This window comes from Vollenhovia emeryi, unplaced genomic scaffold, assembly GCF_000949405.1.
Source record: "Vollenhovia emeryi isolate VEMERY1.0 unplaced genomic scaffold, V.emery_V1.0 DF939179.1, whole genome shotgun sequence".
NCBI classification, from domain to species: Eukaryota; Metazoa; Arthropoda; class Insecta; order Hymenoptera; family Formicidae; genus Vollenhovia; species Vollenhovia emeryi.
The window spans coordinates 1,154,259-1,177,716 of record NW_011967187.1 but is presented as its reverse complement, the minus strand read 5'-3'; the positions used below and the strand labels follow the sequence as shown (position 1 = coordinate 1,177,716).

The 23,458-nt window shown below is 41.9% G+C and overlaps 3 protein-coding genes across 10 annotated transcripts; 2 read left to right on the top strand and 1 right to left on the bottom strand.

The window, feature by feature from the left end:
* Positions 1-907: 907 nt before the first annotated feature.
* Positions 908-11,865, top strand: LOC105563259 (WD repeat domain phosphoinositide-interacting protein 2). 5 transcript variants are annotated; one of them, XM_012014706.1, is made up of 11 exons: positions 908-1,461; positions 2,249-2,331; positions 3,561-3,727; positions 5,476-5,670; positions 5,754-5,870; positions 5,951-6,105; positions 6,194-6,370; positions 6,462-6,569; positions 6,720-6,802; positions 7,696-7,758; positions 9,343-11,865. In XM_012014706.1, exons 1-11 carry the CDS (start codon positions 1,301-1,303, stop codon positions 9,456-9,458), a joined length of 1,425 nt encoding a protein of 474 aa, XP_011870096.1. In that variant the 5' UTR covers positions 908-1,300; the 3' UTR covers positions 9,459-11,865. The 5 variants fall into 5 exon arrangements, with proteins under 5 accessions (XP_011870096.1, XP_011870098.1, XP_011870094.1 ...); XM_012014708.1 differs by having other exon boundaries at positions 911-1,461; positions 7,696-7,752; XM_012014704.1 differs by having other exon boundaries at positions 912-1,461; positions 3,552-3,727.
* Positions 11,866-12,438: 573 nt separating this feature from the next.
* On the bottom strand, positions 12,439-19,198 carry LOC105563258 (transitional endoplasmic reticulum ATPase TER94). Of its 2 annotated transcripts, none has more exons than XM_012014701.1 (13): positions 19,005-19,198; positions 16,978-17,337; positions 16,377-16,569; positions 16,057-16,291; positions 15,834-15,967; positions 15,499-15,747; positions 15,248-15,412; positions 15,040-15,162; positions 14,742-14,954; positions 14,366-14,674; positions 14,067-14,240; positions 13,553-13,707; positions 12,439-13,385 (listed from the first exon to the last, which is right to left on the bottom strand). In XM_012014701.1, exons 1-13 carry the CDS (start codon positions 19,019-19,021, stop codon positions 13,295-13,297), a joined length of 2,418 nt encoding a protein of 805 aa, XP_011870091.1. In that variant the 5' UTR covers positions 19,022-19,198; the 3' UTR covers positions 12,439-13,294. The 2 variants fall into 2 exon arrangements, with proteins under 2 accessions (XP_011870091.1, XP_011870092.1); XM_012014702.1 differs by having other exon boundaries at positions 14,079-14,240; positions 19,005-19,197.
* Positions 19,199-20,353: 1,155 nt separating this feature from the next.
* Positions 20,354-23,336, top strand: LOC105563256 (leptin receptor overlapping transcript-like 1). 3 transcript variants are annotated; one of them, XM_012014698.1, is made up of 5 exons: positions 20,354-20,565; positions 21,186-21,260; positions 21,505-21,703; positions 22,393-22,551; positions 22,919-23,336. In XM_012014698.1, exons 2-4 carry the CDS (start codon positions 21,220-21,222, stop codon positions 22,504-22,506), a joined length of 354 nt encoding a protein of 117 aa, XP_011870088.1. In that variant the 5' UTR covers positions 20,354-20,565; positions 21,186-21,219; the 3' UTR covers positions 22,507-22,551; positions 22,919-23,336. The 3 variants fall into 3 exon arrangements, with proteins under 3 accessions (XP_011870088.1, XP_011870089.1, XP_011870090.1); XM_012014699.1 differs by having other exon boundaries at positions 22,717-23,336; XM_012014700.1 differs by lacking the exon at positions 20,354-20,565 and adding an exon at positions 20,969-21,115.
* Positions 23,337-23,458: the final 122 nt, after the last annotated feature.

Genomic DNA, 23,458 nt, shown 5'->3' with positions numbered 1-23,458 from the left:
ACTGTGATTAGTCAATTTCTTAAGGCTTAGGGCTTAAATCTCTATTGTAGACTGGGACTAAAGCCCGTATCAGACTACGGATTGGGATTGGGATTAGATTGAAATTTAACCAATCACAGTAAAGTTTACTAATCTCAAGTTCAGTAACTTTTACTCTGATTGGTCAAATTTCAATCTAATCCCAATCTCAATCCGTAGTCTGATACGGGCTTTAGTCCCAGTCTACAATAGAGATTTAAGCCCTAAGCCTTAAGAAATTGACTAATCACAGTCGCGCATTCTTCTCATACTTGACCGTGATTGGCCAATTTCTTAAAGCTTAGGGCTTAAATCATCTATTGTAGACTGGGACTTAAGAAATTAACTAATCACAGTCGTGTATTCTACTCATACTTGACCGTGATTGGTCAATTTCTCAAGACTTACAATTAGGGCTTAAATCATCTATTGTAGACTGGGACTAAGGCTACAAAGATGTTAAATTATAAATAGACAAGATAACAGTTACACTAGATGCTTTATACAAACTGAGAATTTATTAAAATAAATTCAACGCTTTTACACCAACAGATACGTAACGAGTAAATTTTACGCGTATGATTACAGACAAATTAAAAAATAAATACAAATTAATGTTACTTTAGAAAATTGAAATTTCCATTTTTAACATCTTCTTCCCCGGATTCGCTTGCGATAATACTATTTGCGCGCCAACTATCGATTCGATCGACTCGAGCGTTTTGAAAAAAGCGCGCAACAGCTAATCTGAACATGGCGGACGGCGTGCTTGAGGTGCTCCACTTGCAAACTGGCCCCTACGTTGGCCGGACCGTCGACGAGGGGGAAGAAGGAGAGGACCGGCGGCGTCGCCATAGCAACGGAACGCACGGAACGGGGACTGATGTTTCGCGTTCCGCTGTTCCGGCCAGCAGCTGCGACTGTCAGCTGTTCAATATGGAACGATAGCAAAGTGCAGTCACTTGTAGGAGTCGGCCGTTGTCAGACGCACGTAAGCCAGGAGTCAAGCCCAGCGTCCGAGCCCCAGCCAGGCCAGCGAATTAGCGGGGGAGCCGTGTCCCTCTCTCGTTAGCAGCGGCGCCCAGGAACGCGGGACGGACGGGGGTGGACGGTGCGCGACAGCGAGGGGGAGAAGAGGTAGAGCGAGGTGCGCGAGGTACCCGCGCTGCGCGAGAGAGTCCTCCGCTCCGCGGGCGAGAGACAGCTTTTTCGGGAGCGCGTTTCCCTGCGCGCGAGCGCGCGCCCGCGAGCACAGAGACGCGCGCGCGTGCCGCCGTGATTTATGCGACAGATCCCGCGCGTGATCAACCTGGATGTATTAACGCAAGGGCTAAGGTACAGCATATCAGGACTCATGAACCTCGCGGCCAACCAGACGTCCGACACGACGTCCGACGCGCAGAGCAACGGTCCCTACTTCGTCAACTTCAATCAGGACTGCACGTAAGTTGGCACGCGCCAATCGTCCTCGTCGATCCTCCTCCTCCTCCTCCGCCAGCTCCTTTGTCTGTTCCTAACCTCGCGCGCTTTCGATCGTCTCCCTGTCTCGCGTGTCGCCTTCTCTCTCTCTCTCGATATATATATATATATATATGTATAACTCGCAATGATATACACATATATATATACGCACGTAACAAACGCACGCCTCGCGCCAAGGTTCGCGGCATCGCGTTTCCCTCGCGCGATGTTTTCGTCGCGTTATTCGCCTGCGTCATCCGCCGCTCCCCCTTTCACCGATTAATTGCGTGTTAACGAAAGACCCCAACCTTCGCGCGCGCGTTCTCCCGCGTGCGTCGCGGCCGCGGCGCGACGGGGGAGGCGGGAGGCAGAAGGAAGGAGAGAAAAAAGAGAGAGAGAGAGAGAGAAGGAAAGGAGACGGCGATATCGCGCACCTACCGCGTGCGTGCGGTACGCACGCACGCACGTACCGCCAGTCGCCCCCCGGGGCCCTTCCACTCGCGCCGCCTTATCCAAGGACTTATCCTGCTCCTCGCACGATTGCAATATCGTTCGCGGCGATTGCGTTATTTCGTTCCTTCTTCTCCTTTTTTTTCCCCTCTTTCCTCGATATTTACACGCGCGGACGACCGATGGCGGTATCGGGAGGCGGGCGAACAAAGAGCGCGAACATGCGCGTAGATATCGAGGACTCTTTGTGTTTTAAAATGCAGTCAATGTTCCCTCGTGAGGTGGGAGGAGTTTATTAAGGCTCCTGATTGTCTTTCAGGTCCTTGGCGGTGGGCTCGAAGTCGGGTTACAAACTTTATTCTATCAGCTCCACCGGACACCTCGAGAAAATATACGAAAATGGTAATAATTGGTTTTCCCACGTCGCTCCGATAATTGTAAGGCGATAACTCCGCGACGATAATAAACGGCCGATAGTTGCCGATCAGCCTCGCCGGTGAGATGAAAACACTGTAAAATATCTTTTACGTCCAAGAGGTGTTTATGGCGTTTTTGTCTCGCGCCATCTGCCCAGCGAGATGCCTCACGTGCCTCTCTGCGTATGCCGCGGTATAATTTTCGTTATCACGGGCAGGAGACGATAAGATATTGTATAATACGATTAAATAAGATCGCGTATCGTCGCGTTGAATTATGCGTCTTTTAATTTATGTGGCATTTGTGACTCGGAATGATTCAATGTTCTAGTCGGTTGATTCCAAATTTTGTATCGAGCGTGTTTATTTACTTTTTACTTTTTATACTCTGAAAAGACAAAGTACCGGTTGACCAGCGTGACGATGTTAAGGTAACGCGAGAGTAAGAAACGACTGGTCGAACAGAAGCCTTTGATGTTATTAAGCAGGAAATTCAGTGTAAAAGTTGGAAAAATGGGGTATTTTCGCGAATTTTTGTTAAGAAAACTACGAAAGATATCGTAATGTTTCTTTTTTAATTATAAAGGGGCATCATTAAATTACACTTAAATATTTCTTTGTAATTGTATTTTTATTGCAAAATATACTGTTAAAATAAATAGCAAAAAAATTCATCGGTCACTGGCGTGCAGTCTAGCGCCTGTAAAAGTGATCTAAAAGCAAAAATGAGAAGTTTGGTCGACTAATTTCTACTGGTATTGAATCTAATCTAAACGAAAGCAAACGACACTTAGGAAAGTTATAGCATTTAGTAGAAAAGAAATACTGTTTTCCCAAAAAATCAAATTGCTTATTAAAATATGACAAATAAAAAACAATGAATTTTCAGTCAATACTCGAGGAATTTTATAGCAAATTAAACGGGTCTTGTTCGAGATCAATCGGTGGGTAACTTTTTGTCCTGCAGGTCAACTTGAAAAACGTGATTTCGAGACAAACGCGTTTAAAGTCCGACCTTTACCTGGAACGCGCCGGACGACTGTCCGCTAAATGGCTCATTAACTTCGTCGATACTTCGAATCTCGAAGCAATACTGTAGGAATGTATTCTCGAGATAACTGTCACTATAAGAATATGTAAAAGAATTTGTTTTCTTATTTTTACACTGGATTCCTCCCTTGATTAAAGTATTTCCTTCTTTTCGAGATGATACAGACTTTGAGGACATATGCATCGTCGAGCGATTGTTCAGCAGCAGTTTGGTGGCCATCGTTAGTCTAAAGTCCCCTCGTACGCTTACAGTGTGCCACTTCAGAAAAGGAACGGAAATATGTAATTACAGTTACTCAAATACAATTTTGGCTGTGAAACTCAACAGAGCGGTAAGTTGTTCAAATTTATATTTATCTTCTTCTTCTTCAATACAGAACGTGAACCCTTGGTCTCCAACAGGAGTTGCAATAGCATTATTATAATTTTACGGTAAACCTTGGCCTCCACATTGGTTTTGTCCATCGTGATTTTTACGAAACGGAATTATAAGTCCCTTGCTTGATATACTTCTGTTCAACACCTTTCTTGCGTTTACATTTAACATTCTTAATCTTAGAATTTCAGCTTTTTCTTTAAGAACATTAACAATCCAATTTGGAGAACTAAGGAATCTTAGCTACCGCATTTTATATTCGTACGTGAGACTAGGAGTCAAACACCGTTTAAATTTGAAATCATATATTCCATGGTAGATACCACGTATGAAGAAACGTCTCATGTATTCTAAATTGCAGATTTACATGATATTTAGCTGTAAAATCTGTATATTTCTCAGATCTCACGCGTATGTGGGACTAGGTATCAAATCTGAGACCCACTAATTACGAGTCTGCTGCTTCTACGCGAAGTCACGCAATATCTGGAGGGCTGTTTCCCTAAAAGGGTAATTGTGGCAGGGTACTTTCGGTGGTTACCACTTTCCTTCGGGAGATTCCGAAAAAACAGTGCTGTCCGTGGTTTTGAACTCGGATCTTTTCGTTCATTTGTGTACTAAGCAGTGCACATTTCTCTGCGCCACACTCGCCACATTGACGAATATGTGTATATATGTTTTTTTAGCGAGGGGGAAACCGCGGAGGGCATTGTGGTGTACAGATTTGCGGCATTACTAGGCATTACTAGGAATTTTTGGGGCATTAGGTCTTGCTGGGGCATTATAAAGATAAAATAAGATAATAAGATAAAATAATGCCCACTGGGCATTAGTGGACATTGGTGTACAAGATTTTGGTCAGCGGTTTCCCCCTCGTTTTTTTAATTTTGTGTACAAACAAAATTTATATTAGTTCGTTAATGTAAATGTTGAGATGTTGCATGGCTTCGTGTGGCAGCAGCAGTCTCGTAATTAGCGGCTCTCGGATTCAATTTCTAATCCTACGAATATATATATATATAGATTTTACAGCCAAATATCACACGTGCCTTTTGTAATTTAGATTACACGAGGGGTTTCCTAATGCACGAGAACTGTCGTGGAATCTGAATTCAGATTTGAAAAGCAAATAGTTGGCATATGTGCACGATATAATCTTATATAGATAGATTATATTGAGCATATATATCCATATTAACTACAGTATGATCCCGCTAATCCGGAACTGCGATAATCCGGCACGTTCAATAATCCAGCACTATCGCGGGCTTCCGCTGCCCCTTGTTTAAAGCAAAAATAGTAGCAAAGGGGTAAACGTGTATTAAAACTATTTTCGTAAACAATAAATTTTCGTACTAAATAGTGTGCAACATAATTATATGTATTTTTGTATTTAACATAAGTTCAGTTATATTTAATATTATATTTTTATTCGATAGGTTTAATAAATTAATTATATTTCAGTAGTCAAGGTTTATGAATCCGGCGCAACCTGTTATTTAATAGTGATGCACTAGCGAGATTGTAGTTTATCTGCCTTTTAATCCTAAATTTATATTTCGATTCTCACGTATAAAGGAACGCCTCTTGCTATTCTAAGTTGCAAATTTATGTACGCCTTAATTGACCGTGAAATAAATAAACTTTGATATATAACGTGTTTCTTTTAGTTGAATGTACTAAAAATAGCATCGCTTATTTCAGAGATTGGTGGTATGTCTGGAAGAATCGCTATACATACATAACATACGAGATATGAGAGTGTTGCATACAATTCGCGACACCCCTCCTAATCTCACAGGTCTTTGTACACTTTCGCCAAATAGCGATAATTGTTACGTAGCTTACCCGGGATCGAACACGATTGGGGAAGTCCAGATATTTGACGCGAACCATCTTGTAAGTATCTTAAACAAATTTGAATGAATCGAACCTCGAGCCGTCGGAAACTTTTAATGACCTGATGCTTTTCGATTATACAGCAAGCCAAAACAATGATACCTGCACACGACAGCCCATTGGCAGCGATCGCCTTCAGCTCGACTGGCACAAAAGTGGCGACAGCCTCTGAAAAGGGCACCGTGATTAGAGTCTTTGACGTAAGACAGATCGTCGATAAAATGGCTGTATTTTATCAACTGATCGCTGGCAGTTGCGAACAATATTTGTATTTTTACAGGTCCACGAGGGTACAAAGTTATTCGAATTTCGACGCGGAGTTAAGAGATGCGTCACGATAAACAGTCTGTCTTTCAGCATGGACTCCATGTGGCTCTGTTGTTCCAGTAACACGGAAACTGTGCATATATTTAAACTGGAGGAACCAAAGGAAACGTACGCATCTCGTATCCACCGTTTCTTTTCCCCAATAAATATTTCGTGGTAAAAATATAGGTAAATTAACGTGTTACTCGCGTAACAGGCCAAACAAACAACCTGCGGACGAGGCACAAAGCTGGATGGGATTTTTGACGAAGGCTGTGACAGCGTCGGCTACATACTTGCCGTCGCAAGTGACTGACGTTTTTACTCAAGGACGCGCTTTCGCTAGCGTCCACCTACCGTTCCAAGGTTTAAAAAATGTCTGTGCCATCACTGTGTAAGTGACCACAAGTTCATTGTCTCAAAAACCACGCCACGCGTTAGATCCATTTTGTACCCGCGATAACGTTTTCTTGTCTGCGTTTTAGAACACATAAAGTACCAAAACTGTTAGTAGCTAGCGCCGATGGTTACTTATACGTCTATTCCGTGGATCCGACAGAGAGTGGGTGTTGCACTCTTATAAAACAGCACAGGTAATATTGTAGGTTCGACGAATCTTACAAAAGTTGGCAAAAGATCGTTATTTTTAGTTTTTGGATCCTCGCTTCTAATCACCATGTCTTTAATAATAATAATAGACTGTTGCGTGAGAACGCGGATGTGAAGATGCTCATTTTTCACAGATTAGACGATAAAGAGCGGGATGAATCGGATTGCGGCGGTTCGGGTTCAGGGGCAGCGGCTACAGCAAATAATACAAATACAGGTATGAGGACAGAATTTTGGGCTGTTCGTTACATAGTAGATTAGTTGAAGCGAGTTGACGATAAAGATACATTACCGACAGTTAATTTGAAAGTTTAACAATGCGAAACTTCTTTCTTTATATATCCAGTACAGTGCGCTTGAACGTATAGAGTATCTCTTGTACATTTTGTTATATTTTTTGTGATTTTGTGATGAGTTTCGCAGTTATTCGAGCACTAACAGAATAGATTAAGTATCTCCTTCTTTGTTTGAAGCATGCCACATACGCACACACACAGTTGGTACTGGCATATTTTTAATATATTGAAACATATTCACGATAAAATCAGCGATTGCATACGAGTAAAGGAAAAGGCATCGTTTTTCTCTCTTCAAGTCAATCTCGCCATCTTTCTATCCACGAAGATGGAGCAACGGAAAGAGATGATCTGACAGCAAAATTCAATCGATTAATTTCAAGAGGCGTTACAAGAAAAATATAAAAACTCGTATTTTTGCTCAGACGAAAGGCTATTTCTCATAGAATCAATCTCGCTACGTCGCTACGTCTCATTGTGTAGTGGACAAATCGCTACTTCATGTATTTGTAGGTAGATTATGGCATTCATTAAGGCTGATCCAGTGTCAGCTCTAATGAAACGCTTGTTTGTCGTCGGCTATGTACCATGCGTGTGAGTGTGTGTATGCATGTGCCGCGTATTCCAGACGCCTTTACTTTTATAATTTGCTTTGCGTCTTCTTTTTCTCGCTTCTAGCCCCCCTCCCCTTTCAAGTCAAATAGCCAGATAATTTCTTCAGGGGCGAGGGGGGGGAGAAGGGGTGGGGAGGGGAGGGGCCCCGATAGTTGACCTTACTTGATGTAATTTTTTTCTTTTTAATATTCCACCGAAGCCTGCATAAATAGCTACGCGGGTGTGTTGCGTGGCCGCTCGCCAGACTCCATGTCAGGTACTGGTATGTCCTCTATTCTGTCCCTCAAATTTTTTTTTGCTCTCATTCTCCGTACACGAGACACCTAAATTCTTCTCTAGAGCTTTTTCTTTATCTCTAAGTGTGTGTGTGTGTGTGTGCGCGCGCGCGCTTCGCTACCAGCGTCTCCGCACATTTATTCCGTACGTACACGCAGCGAAAGGAAGAATGAGAGCAGCGCTGAGTAACATTGTTGCCTTTTCACGCGGCCTACGTCCTCGTTAATACGAGCCGTTTATCCTGTCACACCGCAAACGATAGTACAAATCTACTACGCTTATTAACTGCAAACCGGACAAATTCTTAAGGACGACGCGATACATGAGACTATGATACACGTATGCACAGGACATGCATGTAGGCACTAGTCTATACCGGGGTAAATCACTGAGCACGTCATGCAAGTTGTTCTACTAGTCAGCAGATATAATGGCCAGCATTATTGCATCCCGTTACGAAATGTCTTGAGAATTCCTACAAGTAGTCTGTTCTTAGAAGACTATCTCGTAGATGTCCTATTGTTATAACAATGTTAACGATTGTACATAACGATTACTAATATACGATCGCTAAGGCTGTTAACATAAATGGTTGGTATGATATTAGTGCGACAATTATACACGGTATTATGTGGCAGCGAGTTTTTAGAACAACTTTGCTCACTAATCATCAACGGTACATATATGGCGTACTCCCGTTAACGGTATCGTTTCTGTACGTTAAGTTCAGTATAACTAAATGGGATATATAGAATTGTAAGAAAACACATCTTCTTTTCTTTTGGTCTTCGGATGGTGAGTTCGAAAACGGTCTATGAGAAACAGATAATAATTTGCATTTGTTTGAAAACAACAGGTATTAAACAACTTGAAAATAGAGTAGTAGAAAATACAAAAGTCACATTACCTGAATCCTATCTTATCTTGTAAATATCGTTTCGTATTTTCTCCGCTAGCCTTACATCATATTTAACTGTTGAAGAGAACATTCACGTCGTCGCGAATACGTCAAAGAACCCTTTACAAAAGACAATTGTGCCATGTGTACAACGAATATTTTTAGAATAATCTTTACTTAATTGACATGCAATTTGTCGGTTTTCTCGTTAATTCTCAAATCGCGTTTTATATTTTACACATGCAATAGTGTTATGTATTAGAAAATTAAATGCTTGTGATTTAATTGATTTTGACTCCTTTTTTTTTAGAGAAGACCATAATTTAATGTGCATTAACGAATTCATTAGTGAATGTGTTTCACGGCAATGTGATGTAGACAATGGTCAATGAGATATTTAACATTTGCATTCAGATAGAAACGTATTCCTTTCGCGGTATTCGAATCTCGCAAACAGTTTGTTGTATTCCACGTTGTTAAAGTTGCGGATCTCGTAGGTCGGGCTTGCGTTAAGAGGGACTGAAATCCAGTCGGAAAACCGTATCTGAATGCATAAAATATATCATGTATCATTGAACGCTGATCGTCTGTATACATCTTTATCGTTATATCCGCTCGAGATAATGCGATCGAGATGGAAACTTGATAATCTGAATGTAAATGGATTTATAGAATCAGAGAAGTATCAAGAGATGATAGCGGCGACAGAAAGCCCACCGAAAGGCGGCGGGCCGTTTCGTCTGGACGATGATACCGAGTTCCCACCTGTCACGCAAAGGACAGACTGAGCGCAGCACACACACAATTAAGGCATATCAAAAGCTCAAGCCGAACGGAAATGAGAAGAGCCGTGCAAGAGCAACGAAGGCAAACGGGGCACAGAGTGCATAGGGCGTCCAGTATTTACAGACGGCCGTATATCCAGTACTCCGAGTTCAATAGAACCAAAAACGAAAAAAAAAAAAGATCTGTAGTCGGTATCGCCGAGATTGTCGCGTACGCGTTGGAGATCTAAAGGAAATGCGCACGCTAATCCTTAGAGAGGTCGGTTTTTATATGATATAATCCATGCGTACAACGGAAAGAAACACTTGTGGGCAACACTCTCGGTCATATTACCGAGCTTGCGGATTTTCTCAAGCAGAATTTCTTTTAACGTTAGTTAAGTAGACATTGCATTTGCAAAAGGAAGGAATACAATATCGCGCGGGGAATATAGTAATCCAATGATAACGATTTTGTGTGAATCGTTTACCGCAGGAATTGTGCAATGCGATATCTCTTACGAACACAGAATGTTATAAAGGCATGAAGTATCGTACTTCTACATTCTAATATTTCTGTGTTTTATATCAAGTACCTTATACAGAAAACGTGCGTTTTTACTGTAGCCTAAGGTGTAGCCTCCAACATTGGAAATCACGGACCAGTGTAATTAAATCGTTTTAATTTAACGAATGCCATATTCTAAGCGATTCAGAAAAGCGACTATTATTTGTTTGGATTTTCACATATACGACATATATTTTACAAAAAAAAAACATTTTAGTTTTAAGAGCACAGAGAAGAAATGATAGGTTCGTGTGTGTTCGATCTGCCTGGGAAATTGGTGGAGTCAAGTATGACCTGTTAGGAAACAATGAAATCATTTTTATAAATAGGTGATAAACGTGAAACCGAAATTCTGAAATTTCGTATCCTCTGACTGATGTATTTTAAATAAATTCGCATGTCAAGAAATTATGTCCATTACATGGTTACATAAATTATACCTCAAAATCGACATGGATAGAATTGGATTTATGCCCCTTACCCCATTGCGAAGACTATACAAAACGGCCGACTGGATTTTTGCTATGTGCAAAGTACATAATTAAATCTGCGACATAGCTCACTTCTGTTACGTTGTACGTTTCATTGGATTGCTATATTTTTTTTATGATGAAATCAGTCTTCTTTGTGTTCCACAAAGAAAGCTCATCTTGGCGAGGTAAAGATGTAAAGACATAAACATGTATGACAAACTGTTGAACGATGAGCTTCAGCTGTAATTCTTGTATAAAATGTAAGATCTTTTGAGACATACGTTAGCTTCTTGTAGTACAAGAATGTGAAACGTGATTAGGTTGTATAATTTTGCCAAAAATATCAATTTTATTATATGATACTTTGTTGGCATTTAAAGTTTCAAAACTACTTCAGTTTTTACGTCCCAACTATGAGACAATGAAGAAACGACAAATGGTGACAGAAACAAGATGTAAGATATTTAAAAACGCGGAGGAAAAAAAAGGGATTCATTCCAACGTTCTTAAAATCTGAAATCATTCTATACACATTATCTCGTATCGACAGAATAATTTTCAAAACTACGCGTACTGAATTCTAATTCAATGAGAGTTTTCTATTTGTTATTATATATCGGACCTCGTACTGTATATCTTAAAGCTTTATATCAGACAGATTATCATGTATAATATGTAATCGAATGTGCAATAAGTCTCTTTGAGCGCTTTGTCGAATCGATTATCGAATGTTGTCATGACACGTAATTTGTATAAATAGCTAATTAACAGTAGGAACAGAGAATCTTCGATACGATTTACGTTTTCGTTTAGTATCGATTTCGTTAGCAGTCGTGCTTGAGTGCGAATAAAATCTCTCCATTGATCGGTGCCAATTTATCGGGATAGAAAGACGACACTGGCGCTGGCGAAGATATTTCATTGTTGTATAATTAAGTGAGGCACAGCTACGTTTCCTTTTTCATTGATTCTTCGTAGCGTATTGTGTAATTTAATGGATCTTATAATGTATTTCGGATTACAATAGGAAGTTTCGTGTGAACCGAAGTATTCGGCGCGATCGCGAACATGTCAGTATCGTAGATCCATAAATGTGTCATGTCGTTACGGCGGTTTTATACTAACGAGTTTTATTTGGTAAATAGTCTTACTTTTATAAAGATAAATAAAAGCGTTAAAATAACCAATGTACATACGAACGTGCTAAGGCTTAAGCTTTGAACGTCATTGCGTATGAAGTTTCTTATTAACACACGTGATTGTGCTGGTCTGCAAATGAAAAAAATGAATAAAAAAAAAGACACTGCGAGTCTTTCCTTATCTACATCTATTAGTTCGACGTCCCCATTTTTATTTGTATTTAATAAAACTGCTGACAATTTTTTATAAATTAATCGATGCTTTCTTCATTGAAAATTGTGTTGTCACAATTTTGTTCGTATGAGAACTTGTGCTGATATTACCTCGCGCAAGACTAGCAATATAATTGCTACGAGTCTCCACATGAAAAAGAAATTAATTTTTATGATTTTACTGAACGTATTGTTAGCATTTTTGGATTAACATTCCTGTTACGTGCATAGCCCATTAGTTTCATAAAGATGTGTAATTGCAGAGTAAAAACTCGAGGACTTTTCGTAGATTAGAACATGCGTTAAATTTTCTTGTACAATTTTATTCTATAATGATATCAATTAAATGGCTGTTCTTATGCTGAAATTGAAGTATTACTTTCATTAGTAACACTGACGTGAACATATAAAAATTCCGCCTCGAATATCAGTCGTTATCTAGAAAGAACAGTTGTTTCTGATAGCAATATATTAATTTTTTGCGCTCTCTTTTTCATTTTAATCCTATTGTTGGAGCTTGTGTACGTCTCAGAGTGGCACGATCAATTACGGCATAACAGTATTAACAACTTGCCAGTCTTGTAAAGAAGTCTGATAGATCTTCCTTTTTATTCGTGTTGTATTTAGCAATTTTATTCGGCTCCTCCATTATCAGAATTTTCAACGTTTATAAAACTGCGAACGGTTATAATGCAGATAATCGCACGATTTGTGTGACGAGATTGAAAAAGAGGCTCGTTATCGTCGTATATAGATTAATTTACTATTAAGGGATATTTATAAAATCGTCAACGTACATCATCATTAGTTGACAATCTCATCTCGATATAATTTCTTTTTTTTTTGTTTTAATATTACTGCAATGCGTGTGAACAGAATGTATTCTCATAGAGTACAGTGATAATGCAGCAAAAGGGTCTATTCCGAGAGTTCAAGCTCGACAAAAATACGTAAATTACTAACTCATGTAAAATTACGTAGCAAAATTGCAATGGATAGTATCCATATCCCTATAGTACCTGTATATGCGATATAGTGTCATCCTGTCACTTTATAGTAATCTTCACATAACTGTTGATGAATGACACGAATGTATTTCTATCGCATCCATGTCCTATAAAGTGTTGGTGAGAAAGAAAAGATAATTTCACCCAAGTTCCGCTAAAAGACGCCGTTCCGTCAATATAAATATGGTTAAGCGCAAAAGTAATTATGACAAAGCAAGTTTTCAATCGATATTTTATATCCGAACGTTTCTTAGCAATACATAGATTAGGGCCTGTGCCCTTCTTCTACAAACACAAAGCCGTATGTACCTCATATAAAATTTCCATTTTATCCATTTATTTACGCTCTTTATACCTCAATTGTATCACTTAAAAACAATTGCTGTGCAATATATTATGTGGTAACAGACAGGCCCTTTTGTCGTATGCTCACTGTAATGACATACAAGGAAATGAAAACTTAGCTATAGAGATCGTCATCTCCATCATCTTGAAAGGCTTGATCGCCTTGCGTATTATCTTGAGCACCGCCTGCTCCACTTTGTGGAAATCTGCAAATAATTTATTTTCAAAATTAAAGGATTTTTTATCACGTACAAACTGTCCTATTAAAAATATATCTTTAGTATTTGAAATAACAGTAAACCTGTAAAAAATTAGTTTTATTATCTTATCAATTGTTGCACGTGTATTGGAATTCGAACAAGAAAACTCATACCTGAAATTAGTCCCGAATCCTCGAGATTGTTGAAGTGTTTGTGCAAACATTTCGTACTTGCGAATGTCATTATCGGACACTGAACGACGCGCAAACCTCATTGCTTCCTCGAAGTGAGCTCGCGTTATTTCTGGTACAGGATCATCCTCATCCATCTGACAAAAACGTAGAAATTTACAACTTTGGAGTATGATGCATATATCGATAGCAATTTTTATTCAAATTAATCATTTTTCATAATTATGAATTAAAAAAATATATTTTTTAACATTGCCCGAAACTACATAAAATTATTATTGCGTATGTGATTACGAAAGAAAATCGTTTTTCCTTGCAATTGCGCAATATTGTATTAACTTATCAGTTACATTTTGAAAAAATTAATAAATGTGTAAATAAATCCTTTCTGCTGCTTCGATGATTCGAATAAAATCGAATGCTGACTCAGGTATGACTCACATAGATAACGTAGCAGAAATGAATCATTGAAATAACGCCTGAAAATGTATCTTACAAACGTTCTTACGTCCATAGATGCGGATGGATTATTTGCTCGTTCTTTTTCCCTTCGAATTTCCGTCTCGATGCACTGTCTAATGGCAAGTTTGCATGCCCGCTGGCAGATTTCTGTCAAGTCAGCACCGGAGAAACCGTGTGTAACTTTGGCTATGTAGCTCAGGTCTACATCCTAATAAAAAAATAATTATTCTTTTAATGTCGATTAAGAAAGACACGCAGAAAAATATACAATAAATATTGCTGGTACTAACAAAAGTATTTTTAGTTTTCCAGATAAATTCACGAGGTTATTACCTTAGCCACAGGCGACTTTCGAAGATTAGCGCGGAATATCGCTTCTCGGGACTTCTCATCCGGTAGTGGTATGTAAATTAATTGATCTAATCTTCCGGGCCGTAGAATTGCCGGGTCAATGATGTCGGGCCGATTTGTCGCTCCTATGATGAATACGTTTTTCTTTGCGCCCATGCCATCCATTTCCGTTAATATCTGATTTATTACACGGTCCGCCGCACCGCCGGCGTCGCCAACGGTGCCACCTCGTGATTTGGCGATAGAGTCGAGTTCGTCGAAGAACAATACACAAGGCGCCGCTGATCTTGCCTGGAAACAATTTGCATTGTTAAATAGCGATCTCGAATTGTCCACTAAAGAATGCGAGCAAGCCTACCTTGTCAAAGACATCTCTGACATTGGCTTCTGATTCTCCGAACCACATAGTCAATAATTCAGGACCCTTGACGGAGATAAAATTCGCTTGACACTCGTTGGCGATCGCTTTAGCCAATAGTGTTTTACCGCAACCGGGTGGACCGTAGAATAACACGCCTCTTGACGGTTGCATACCGAATTTCAAGAATTTATCAGGATGCTCCACTGGATACTGCGCGACGAGAATACGATATATCAATAATATTAGATGTAATTTGAAAAATTCACGTACGCGTACATTAGTGCCTCGTTCTTACCTGCACCAATTCTTGCAATTCCATCTTGACGTTTTGTAAACCTCCAATATCATCCCAGGTGACCGTCGGCACCTCCACGATCGTCTCACGTAGAGCACTCGGGCTGCTCTTCGTCATTGCATACTTTAACGGAAATGTACTTTTACTTGTGGACAACAATTCGACTCAATCATTCAAGTCAATTCAATGTAAAAGCAAGATGACCCACCTTAAAGTTCTCCATTGTTACCGCGAGCGAAGACAAGACCTCCGCGTCTATATGATCATCCTCCAAGTCTATAAGGTCCATCTTTTCACGAATTTGTTGAAGAGCCGCTTCCGAACATAAAGACGCTAAATCGGCGCCGACGTGTCCGTGAGTTTCTGCTGCGATCTAACGACACACATATATATCTTTATTTTAGAGTATGTGCGATTGTTTTCGATCTCTTAGAGGAGTGGCTTGGAAACAAGTAGCACCTCTTCTAAATCGACGTCGTCAGCGAGTTTCATGTTCTTCGTGTGGATTCTCAAGATTTCCAGCCGGCCAGTGGCGTCCGGGATACCGATGTCGATCTCTCTATCGAAACGCCCGAATCGGCGAAGCGCCCCGTCAATGCTGTTCGGTCGATTGGTAGCTGCCATTACAATCACATGGGAGCTTTGCTTCATGCCGTCCATCAGTGTCAACAGTTGCGACACAATACGCCTCTCGACTTCGCCGTGCGTCTACATGCGGGGGGGGAAAAAAATATATATATGATTTTTACTTCAAAATGCGATTTACAAGGGACATTGAGTTTGACTTGGCGAACCTTTTCACGTTTCGGCGCGATCGCATCAAGTTCGTCAATAAATATGATGGCCGGAGAATTTTTCTCGGCCTCCTCGAACGCCTTTCGCAGGTTGCTCTCGGACTCACCTGCCAGCTTGCTCATAATTTCGGGACCTACACGGACAGAGGGAAGTTTTTAATCTCGTATTGCCTTGCGTGGCCCCATTTAATATTATTCCGGCGGCTGTTCACAGATTGCGCACCGTTTATGAGGAAGAAGAACGCTCCGGTCTCGTTTGCGACAGCGCGCGCAATGAGAGTCTTTCCCGTTCCCGGTGGTCCGTACAACAAGATACCACGTGGCGGTTTAACGCCGATGGCTTTGAACAGCGACGGGTGTCGCAGGGGCAGTTCCACCATCTCCTTGATTTGCGCCAGTTGCTTGCGAACACCGCCAATATCGTCGTATCCCACGGCGTTCAATGCTTCCTCCTCCTCCTGCAAATGGACACACCTCATTGTCTCTGTGTGTTGATATCGAAGATAAAAACACAGAGTGTACATGTGTTTATGTTATTCTGACCTCTCGTTTTATCGGATCACCCTCGCAATGTATCACTGTATCGGGCGCCACGATGCAAAATGGTCCCGGATCAGTTTCCACAACTTTGAACTCCACGGCTCGCATACCTCCTCGTACAATGAAGTTGTCATCTTTGTGAATAGGACGGTAAGCTTCCAGGAAGTACGGCTTCAAATAGACCTCGAATAGATTTCTGCAAAGGTGTAGAGATACGTTTCTGTGTACTTTATTTGCGTCATGGTAAAGATATCACGTAATTAAAGGTACACAAAATTAATTTTATAGAGAAAATCATATCAACCGACTTTGCTACAATTAGACGGTAAAAATCATAATTTGAAGCAGTCTCGTTCGACTATTTGCCAACCAATCATACGACAGTAACAAACAAATGTATCTAAACTTATTGGGATGACATGCGGCTTAGTGTGGTGATTCCAGGTCCGACTCCCATGTACGAATCCTCAATTTTTTTTAAAAAAAAAAGTTGGACTCGAGGCTTAGCTCACAAATACGATATTGTAAGATTGAAACGGCGTGAGCCGCTTCGGGAGAGACCCATATTCTGTTTATTATACAAGTCTGAACGAGTTAAATTTACCCGGTAATACCGTCGACAGTGTCGTCCATTGGCAGTACATGAATGCGCTTTCCGTACTTGACCTCTGGACACGCTTGTACGGAAACGACGTCGCTCAAACGCACGCGCAAGTTATTTCTGACGACTCGGTTCATGCGGATCTTCTCGTCCGGACAGGTGTCGTCCGAAAGAACGATGCACACCGTCTCCTTGCGCCTCTTGCCCTTCAGCAGCACGGTGTCGCCGCGAAACAGCTGCAACTCGTCCATCTTCGCCTGGGAGAGCGCCACCACGGAATTATCGTCGGCGATCGCTTCGTCGACCAGTAGCCTGTTTGGCCTATCCTTCTTACGAAGGATAGCCGTCGACAAGTCCTCACCACTGAAACGAGGAGTGTCAATTGTACACCAAATGTGATCAATTACTATATATTACACACAAACAGTTTCATCTTAAACATTTTGTCATCGATGAGAACATATAGGGCGTAACTAGCAGGTCCACTCAGTCATTTGTTTCGTTTTGCGTCGACCCCTTCTGCGCACTCGACATTGTTCTTGGCAGATAAATGGAAAGTTGTATGTGTGGTAGTGTGGCTTTGAAGCCTATCACACAATGCCAGGCAACAGGCAATAGGAACAGGGAATAGAATTTTTGACGCGTTGGATTCGTTGAAAATTTTCTTCCAACCAATCCAACGCGTCAGAAATTCTATTCCCTGTTCCTGTTGCCTGACATTGTGTGATAGGCTTAATGAGTACGCTGGATCCTGCCCGAGTGTATGGCGGAATACCATGGCTGCGTTCGGGAACATCGCCCGAGTGCCCTAGTGTATCATTTTATCTTTCTTGCTCACCAAATGGTACACAAAGACAAAATGATACATTGGGACGCTCGAGTGACGTTTTCGCACGCAACTCGTGTGATCGGAATAGCGAAGATTAAAGGGGCCGATAGATGTTGCGGTCAAGCCGCCGCTACAAATGCTTCGAAGTGTTTCCTCCTCTCCCATCTTTTCTGAAGGAGAAGGAGAAGAGTACTTTGAAACATTTGAAGCGACAGCTTGACCGCAGCCAGAGAGCGGACCTATTAGTTATATTACTTATAGGTGCACAATTATCCGAGCTATGTGGAAATCAGGAAATAAGAAAAGTAGTCGTAAAAAATCAAATAAGTCAAAACAAAGAAAGGCATTGGTACAATATTGTTTTCCTCGAGAGAAAACCGCGCTTCGTAGATCATTTCAATCAAAATCTTGAAAGGTATTTTTTCTTCTTAAATTTCCTCCAAGACGCTGTGAAATTTCCATGGTGAAACAAACGTGCCTCTGTACTCTGACGGGAAAAGCAAAGGGATAATTAATATCGCAGACGCATACGTGCGCATATGTACACACGTTGCGCGATGTATTTTATTTATCGGACAATCCACAAAATTCCCACGGTTCCTCGTAATTTCGAATCTACGACTATTCGTGTTTCGTAAACATCCTCGGCACACAGGTGTGCCGAGATCGGCGTATTTGTCAATTTCAGGGACGCAACGCGAACGCGGGGGCCGCCGCGAGGCGCGTTCGCGTCCACGCTCGCGGGCCCTCGCGGAACGGCCAGCTGACTCCGGGCGAGTCGCCGCGAGCCCGAGCGTCTACCTCTCCATACTGTCAACGTTTCGCTCGCGCACAGCCATGATCGGGACCCCATGACGTGTCCGAAAAATCGACGGGTGCCGATCCGCGTCCGCGGTACCCCTCTCCCCCCCCTCCCTGCAAAACCGGAGGGAGTCTCGCGAGAAGACGGAGCCCGCGATTCGGCGCGACGTCCGTCCGTCCGCTCGCCGTCCGAGGCCGCCGCGAAGGACGGACGCGTCGGCGTCGACATGATGACATCGTGAAATTGAGTGCCGCCGCGGAGACACACACGTTACAGCCCACGGGCACAGGGGCGCGCGCGCAAGAAATCGGCGTGGAATCCGCCGCCGCCGCCGACGCCGCCGCGGGGCCGAAGATGATCGCATCGCCCGGAGTCTCTCCGTCGCCGTGCTTTCCTCACCTCTTCGGATCGCTCATCGTCCAACCCTCGGTTGCTTCTTCGCGCAAGAAAAGGAATCCGCACGACGCACAATATCTCTGTCTCTCCTCGCGACGAGCCCAGGCAGCGGAGTCACGGACGCAAATGACAGAACCGTGTGTGCGATGTGGTGCGATGGCTCGCTTCTACCGTTGCCGAATCATAGTGTAAAGGCGCGTCCGCACCGGCGCGGAGCCGCGTGACGCGCGGCGCGCGACAAGAGCGACGCCTGCGGCCAATCGATTCGTCGTCTCGCCGAAAATGCCAGCGTCATTTCTCCCACTTCCTTCCTCCCGTCCGTGACTTTGTAATATAATTTTTACAAGAAAGAGATATGGGCCGCGTTCAGCAGACGCAACTGCTGAGTGAGCGCTCAGTATGATTGGTTAATACTTTTAGATCCAGCCAATCATATTAAGAAATCATTGAGCGCTCGCTCAACAGTTGTGCCATAGTTTGCTCTTATATTTAAAGTGCCATCCCGAGTGTTGTCTAAAGCCCGCTGCAGACGATGCTATTTTTCCTGCTGGATTGCTTGCAATTTAGTAAATTACTAGGAATCCTGAATGCTGAGTGGTGCAATGATAGTAATTTACTAAATCGCAAGCAATCCAGCAGGAAAAATAGCATCGTCTGCAGCGGGCTTAATAATTAATAATAATCCAATGATCCTTGAACATAAGAAAATGAACAAAGAAGTAAATCACTCTCGGTTTAACTTATTTTTCATCTCTTTTCAATTCTCAGAGCTGGAAGTAAGATAAAAAGTGAGTTAAACCGAGAATAAAGTTAATTTGCGTTAAATAGAAATGGACAATAGCGTTTCGAGAGCGGATGAGTTCCAATTGGCCGATGTAACATAAAGATTTCTGATTGGCTGATCCGTTCTGATGGAAATACTTTCTCAAGTGAAATTGATGATAAATAAAATAAGCGAGTTATTAAAAAACTAGTCTCAAGATGACGAAAGCCCGACACAAAATCAATAATCTTTATCCACAAACAAAGGACTCTCCTATCGTGGTAACTTATAGCCACATACCGGGCGTCGTCTAGTCACGGACGTAATAATATTAATAAAATGATATACAAACATATATAATTTCTGTAGACTGGGACTAAGCCATGTAATTTGTATATTACACGAATGTTTCCACGAAACAGACAGTTTTAAGTGCAAAAGTGCAGAATACTCCAGCATCCCCTTAAATTTACCGGGTAGGGCGCCATATTGCTTTAATTCTCCCCGTGTCTACCAGGGGCGCGCTCATAAGTTTTACAAATAACATTGCAGCGTTGTCCGCCTTGATCAGATTATCAGAATCGAGATCACACATTTGAGACGGTCAATTAAAGGTGTGCCCGCCCTCGCCGTCTGCCCGACTGTGTACGGGGCTTAAAGTCGGTTTACGTCACGCGTAGTTCGCGAATCGCGATTCGCGCAGACAGCAAGTTGGAGCTGGTCGGAGCAGCGGAGAATTGGCGAGAGTGCTCGATAAATACACACGCTTGTCAAATTGATTTGCAATGGCCGGGATTAAAGGTTATTCGACGCATTCCCGATCCCGTTTCTCGCACGTGCGGCCCCCCGCGGCGCGGATCCCCGCGGAATGTCAACGCCGCGGGGACCGCGCGCGAAATTCGCGAAAATCGGCTGTCAAAACATAACCTCGCCGCGCCGCTGTTGTCATCGCCGTTTGACGTTTGCTCGCGCGCGGTCCCTCGTCCGCTTGAGTTGGGCTCCTCTTGATTCGATTTAGGGACAACGCGCCTACCTCGCGGCTCCTCTCATTCGCTCCTTCCGAAATTTTGCAAGCGCGAAAATCGCAATCCGAACAAGTTTCGCTACGCTACGTCGCGTCGTATCAGTTTTCGTTGCACCTGCATACCCGCATTTTTAACCGAGCAATCGTTCGTTCGACACGCGAGAGATGCGAACGTTGCTGCGAATCCGAAACTTAGACAGCCTACAAACACCCTTAGCCCACAAAGATGTAGTATTTGTAATCCACATTCGATGTAGTACGTAGAGATTAATTTTGTGCTTTTCTCATTTCATGGCGCTTCTCCTCCGTGACGTCCACTGAAACAGCGTAAGTACCTTTGCGTGCGAATGTAATCAACAAAATGCAATCGTTACGTTACACAACAATGTGATTACAGATTGGTGCTGCTAGCGTTCGCCGGTTCCATTGGAATGACGTTTGTCATTCTCGGCTGTGCATTACCGATATACAAGTGAGTGTAGCTTCTTTGCTACGATCAATCCACTTTGGACATCCAGGGGCTCTATTTTGTACTCGGCTACATCGTTAATGACGATTTGCGCAGCTTTTCTATCGTGTAAAAAAAGTTTCACTACCATGTAAAAAGAGCCGCGCGAACGTCGCTAGTGAAATCGATAGTTGTCGGCAGCCGAGCACAAAATAGGGCCCCAGTTCTCCCAGAGTCGTAAAAACGTGATAACGTGCACAATTTCCAGGGTGTGGTGGCCATTTTTCGTCGTACTGTTCTACATATTGGCACCTATTCCAACCATAGTAGCGCGTCGCTACACAGATGATTCGGGAAGCAACAGTAATCCGTGTTTAGAGTTGGCGATATTTATTACGATGGGATTCGTCGTGTCGTCCTTTGCTCTTCCAATTGTGTTGGCGCGATCTCCGGTGGACCAGCCAGTGGTGCGTTGCACACATTTCTGTCTTTCTGCCTTAAGAACATTATTACTATAATTGCATCCCTACTTTTCTCAAGGCCTGCGTCCACGATGCTAGAACTTGGATCAGGCCTTACAGGCTAACATTCCTGCCTCTGTTCCTATTTTCTGCCTTGAACAATCTTCAACCCAACTTGATAAGCCTGATCTACGATGCGCTCGCTGCGTCTAGAAACATTCTATTTTGTAATTCATAAATACGTTTAGAAACTTTGTGCAAGCTGATTGTATATTATACATTATTTGATCGTGCATTGTCGACAAAGTTTTTAGGCGTTTTGATTTGTTTGTACAAAATATTCGTTCTGTATTATATAAAGCAGAATGTTTCCAGATGCAGAAAGCACATTGTAGATTAGGCTTTACTCACTTTATCCTCTATTTTTAAACCTTCGATTACAGTTTCTTCTGTCCATTTTTTCTACCATCTTCATCACTTTTCCTATTGCTCTATCGTTTAACCTATCACTCAGTCTACCAAGAACATTATTGCTAATTGTGAATAGTATTATAATATTATCGTGAAAATGGCGATATTTCAAAGCCACAGCGACACAATGAGGCAATTGTGTATAGCAGTTTTACTGCAACTAATGATAAATTAGGCTTGGATCTATCGATCAGCCGGAACATGCGGATTATTTGCACTTACAGATACAATGGGGCGCTTGCTACTTGACATTGGCAGGTAATATTGTTGTGTATTCAACTCTAGTCGGATTTTTCATAACTTTCGATCAGGACGATACCGATTACAACATGTGGTGAGGTACTGCTGCAACGTACTTACTCATCATGATTAAAAAAGAAAACGTAAGTAATGTACGCGCTGATTCATTTTGAAGCATTACCGAAGCTGATATGATATTAATTAAAATCGCAATGTTGCATTAAGCGAGGTCAGGGCTTGGTATCTTTTTAAAAGATACCGATACAAATGTAGACACGGATACTATCTGTAGCTGTATCTTTCTCCAGAAAAATAGTGTAACTGGATCTCTTCACGGAATAAATCCAAGATGTATCTTGTGTCTGTACTCTTGATGAAACAAGTCACAAGATATCAAGCTCTGCCTGTAGTTCATTCTCGAGATACAGAACTTGCGCAGAAGACCCGAGGCATTGATTAAAAACACGTCGCTTCTGCCACGACATATTATAATGCGTGAAATCGTTTCAGGTTTTTTATGTGATTAAAGGGAAAAAAATATCAATCATGCAGTGCACTGACTGAAAGCTACATGTTGATTCTAAATTGTACTATGAAACTTATTGTACACAGTTTACATAATATAAACCTTAATATGGATACTCCACTATATCGACGCTGCAAAGGAAAAATAGTATTATAGTGCACTAACGATAGAAGGTCGGCGAGGCTACGCTGGTACAGAGACGGTACATTGGATTCTGCGCGCGTGTGTACGGAGCAGCGAGGAGAAGGGGAATTAAATGCATTTGATGTCTTAGATTTTTCGTATGGGACTATTCAGGTTAGCCTGAAGCGCAACAATGCAAGGATGATGTTGAAAATATTTTTTATTTAATCTAAGTCTTTCGTAATAATACTGGTAATAAAGTTAAGATTTATTACTTCACCTTCAGCTCTTCAATTATCCTCGCGAAAACCGGCCGGGAATGTTCCCGAGGTAACGTTAAAATAAAATATGTAGCTTGGAAGTGATTCTCATATATATATATATATATATATATATATATA

Excerpts from the sequence above, each read along its gene's own strand:
- LOC105563259 (XM_012014704.1), top strand. The coding sequence starts at position 1,301 with ATGCGACAGATCCCGCGCGTGATCAACCTGGATGTATTAACGCAAGGG. Across the intron at positions 5,671-5,753 it reads TATTTGACGCGAACCATCTT|CAAGCCAAAACAATGATACC; the intron begins GTAAGTATCTTA and ends TCGATTATACAG. Across the intron at positions 6,106-6,193 it reads CTGGAGGAACCAAAGGAAAC|GCCAAACAAACAACCTGCGG; the intron begins GTACGCATCTCG and ends CTCGCGTAACAG.
- LOC105563258 (XM_012014701.1), bottom strand. Across the intron at positions 16,570-16,977 it reads ACTGTCGACGGTATTACCGG|AAATCTATTCGAGGTCTATT; the intron begins GTAAATTTAACT and ends ACACCTTTGCAG. Across the intron at positions 14,675-14,741 it reads TCAGAGATGTCTTTGACAAG|GCAAGATCAGCGGCGCCTTG; the intron begins GTAGGCTTGCTC and ends AATTGTTTCCAG.
- LOC105563256 (XM_012014698.1), top strand. The coding sequence starts at position 21,220 with ATGACGTTTGTCATTCTCGGCTGTGCATTACCGATATACAA. Across the intron at positions 21,261-21,504 it reads TGTGCATTACCGATATACAA|GGTGTGGTGGCCATTTTTCG; the intron begins GTGAGTGTAGCT and ends CACAATTTCCAG. Across the intron at positions 21,704-22,392 it reads CTCCGGTGGACCAGCCAGTG|ATACAATGGGGCGCTTGCTA; the intron begins GTGCGTTGCACA and ends TTGCACTTACAG.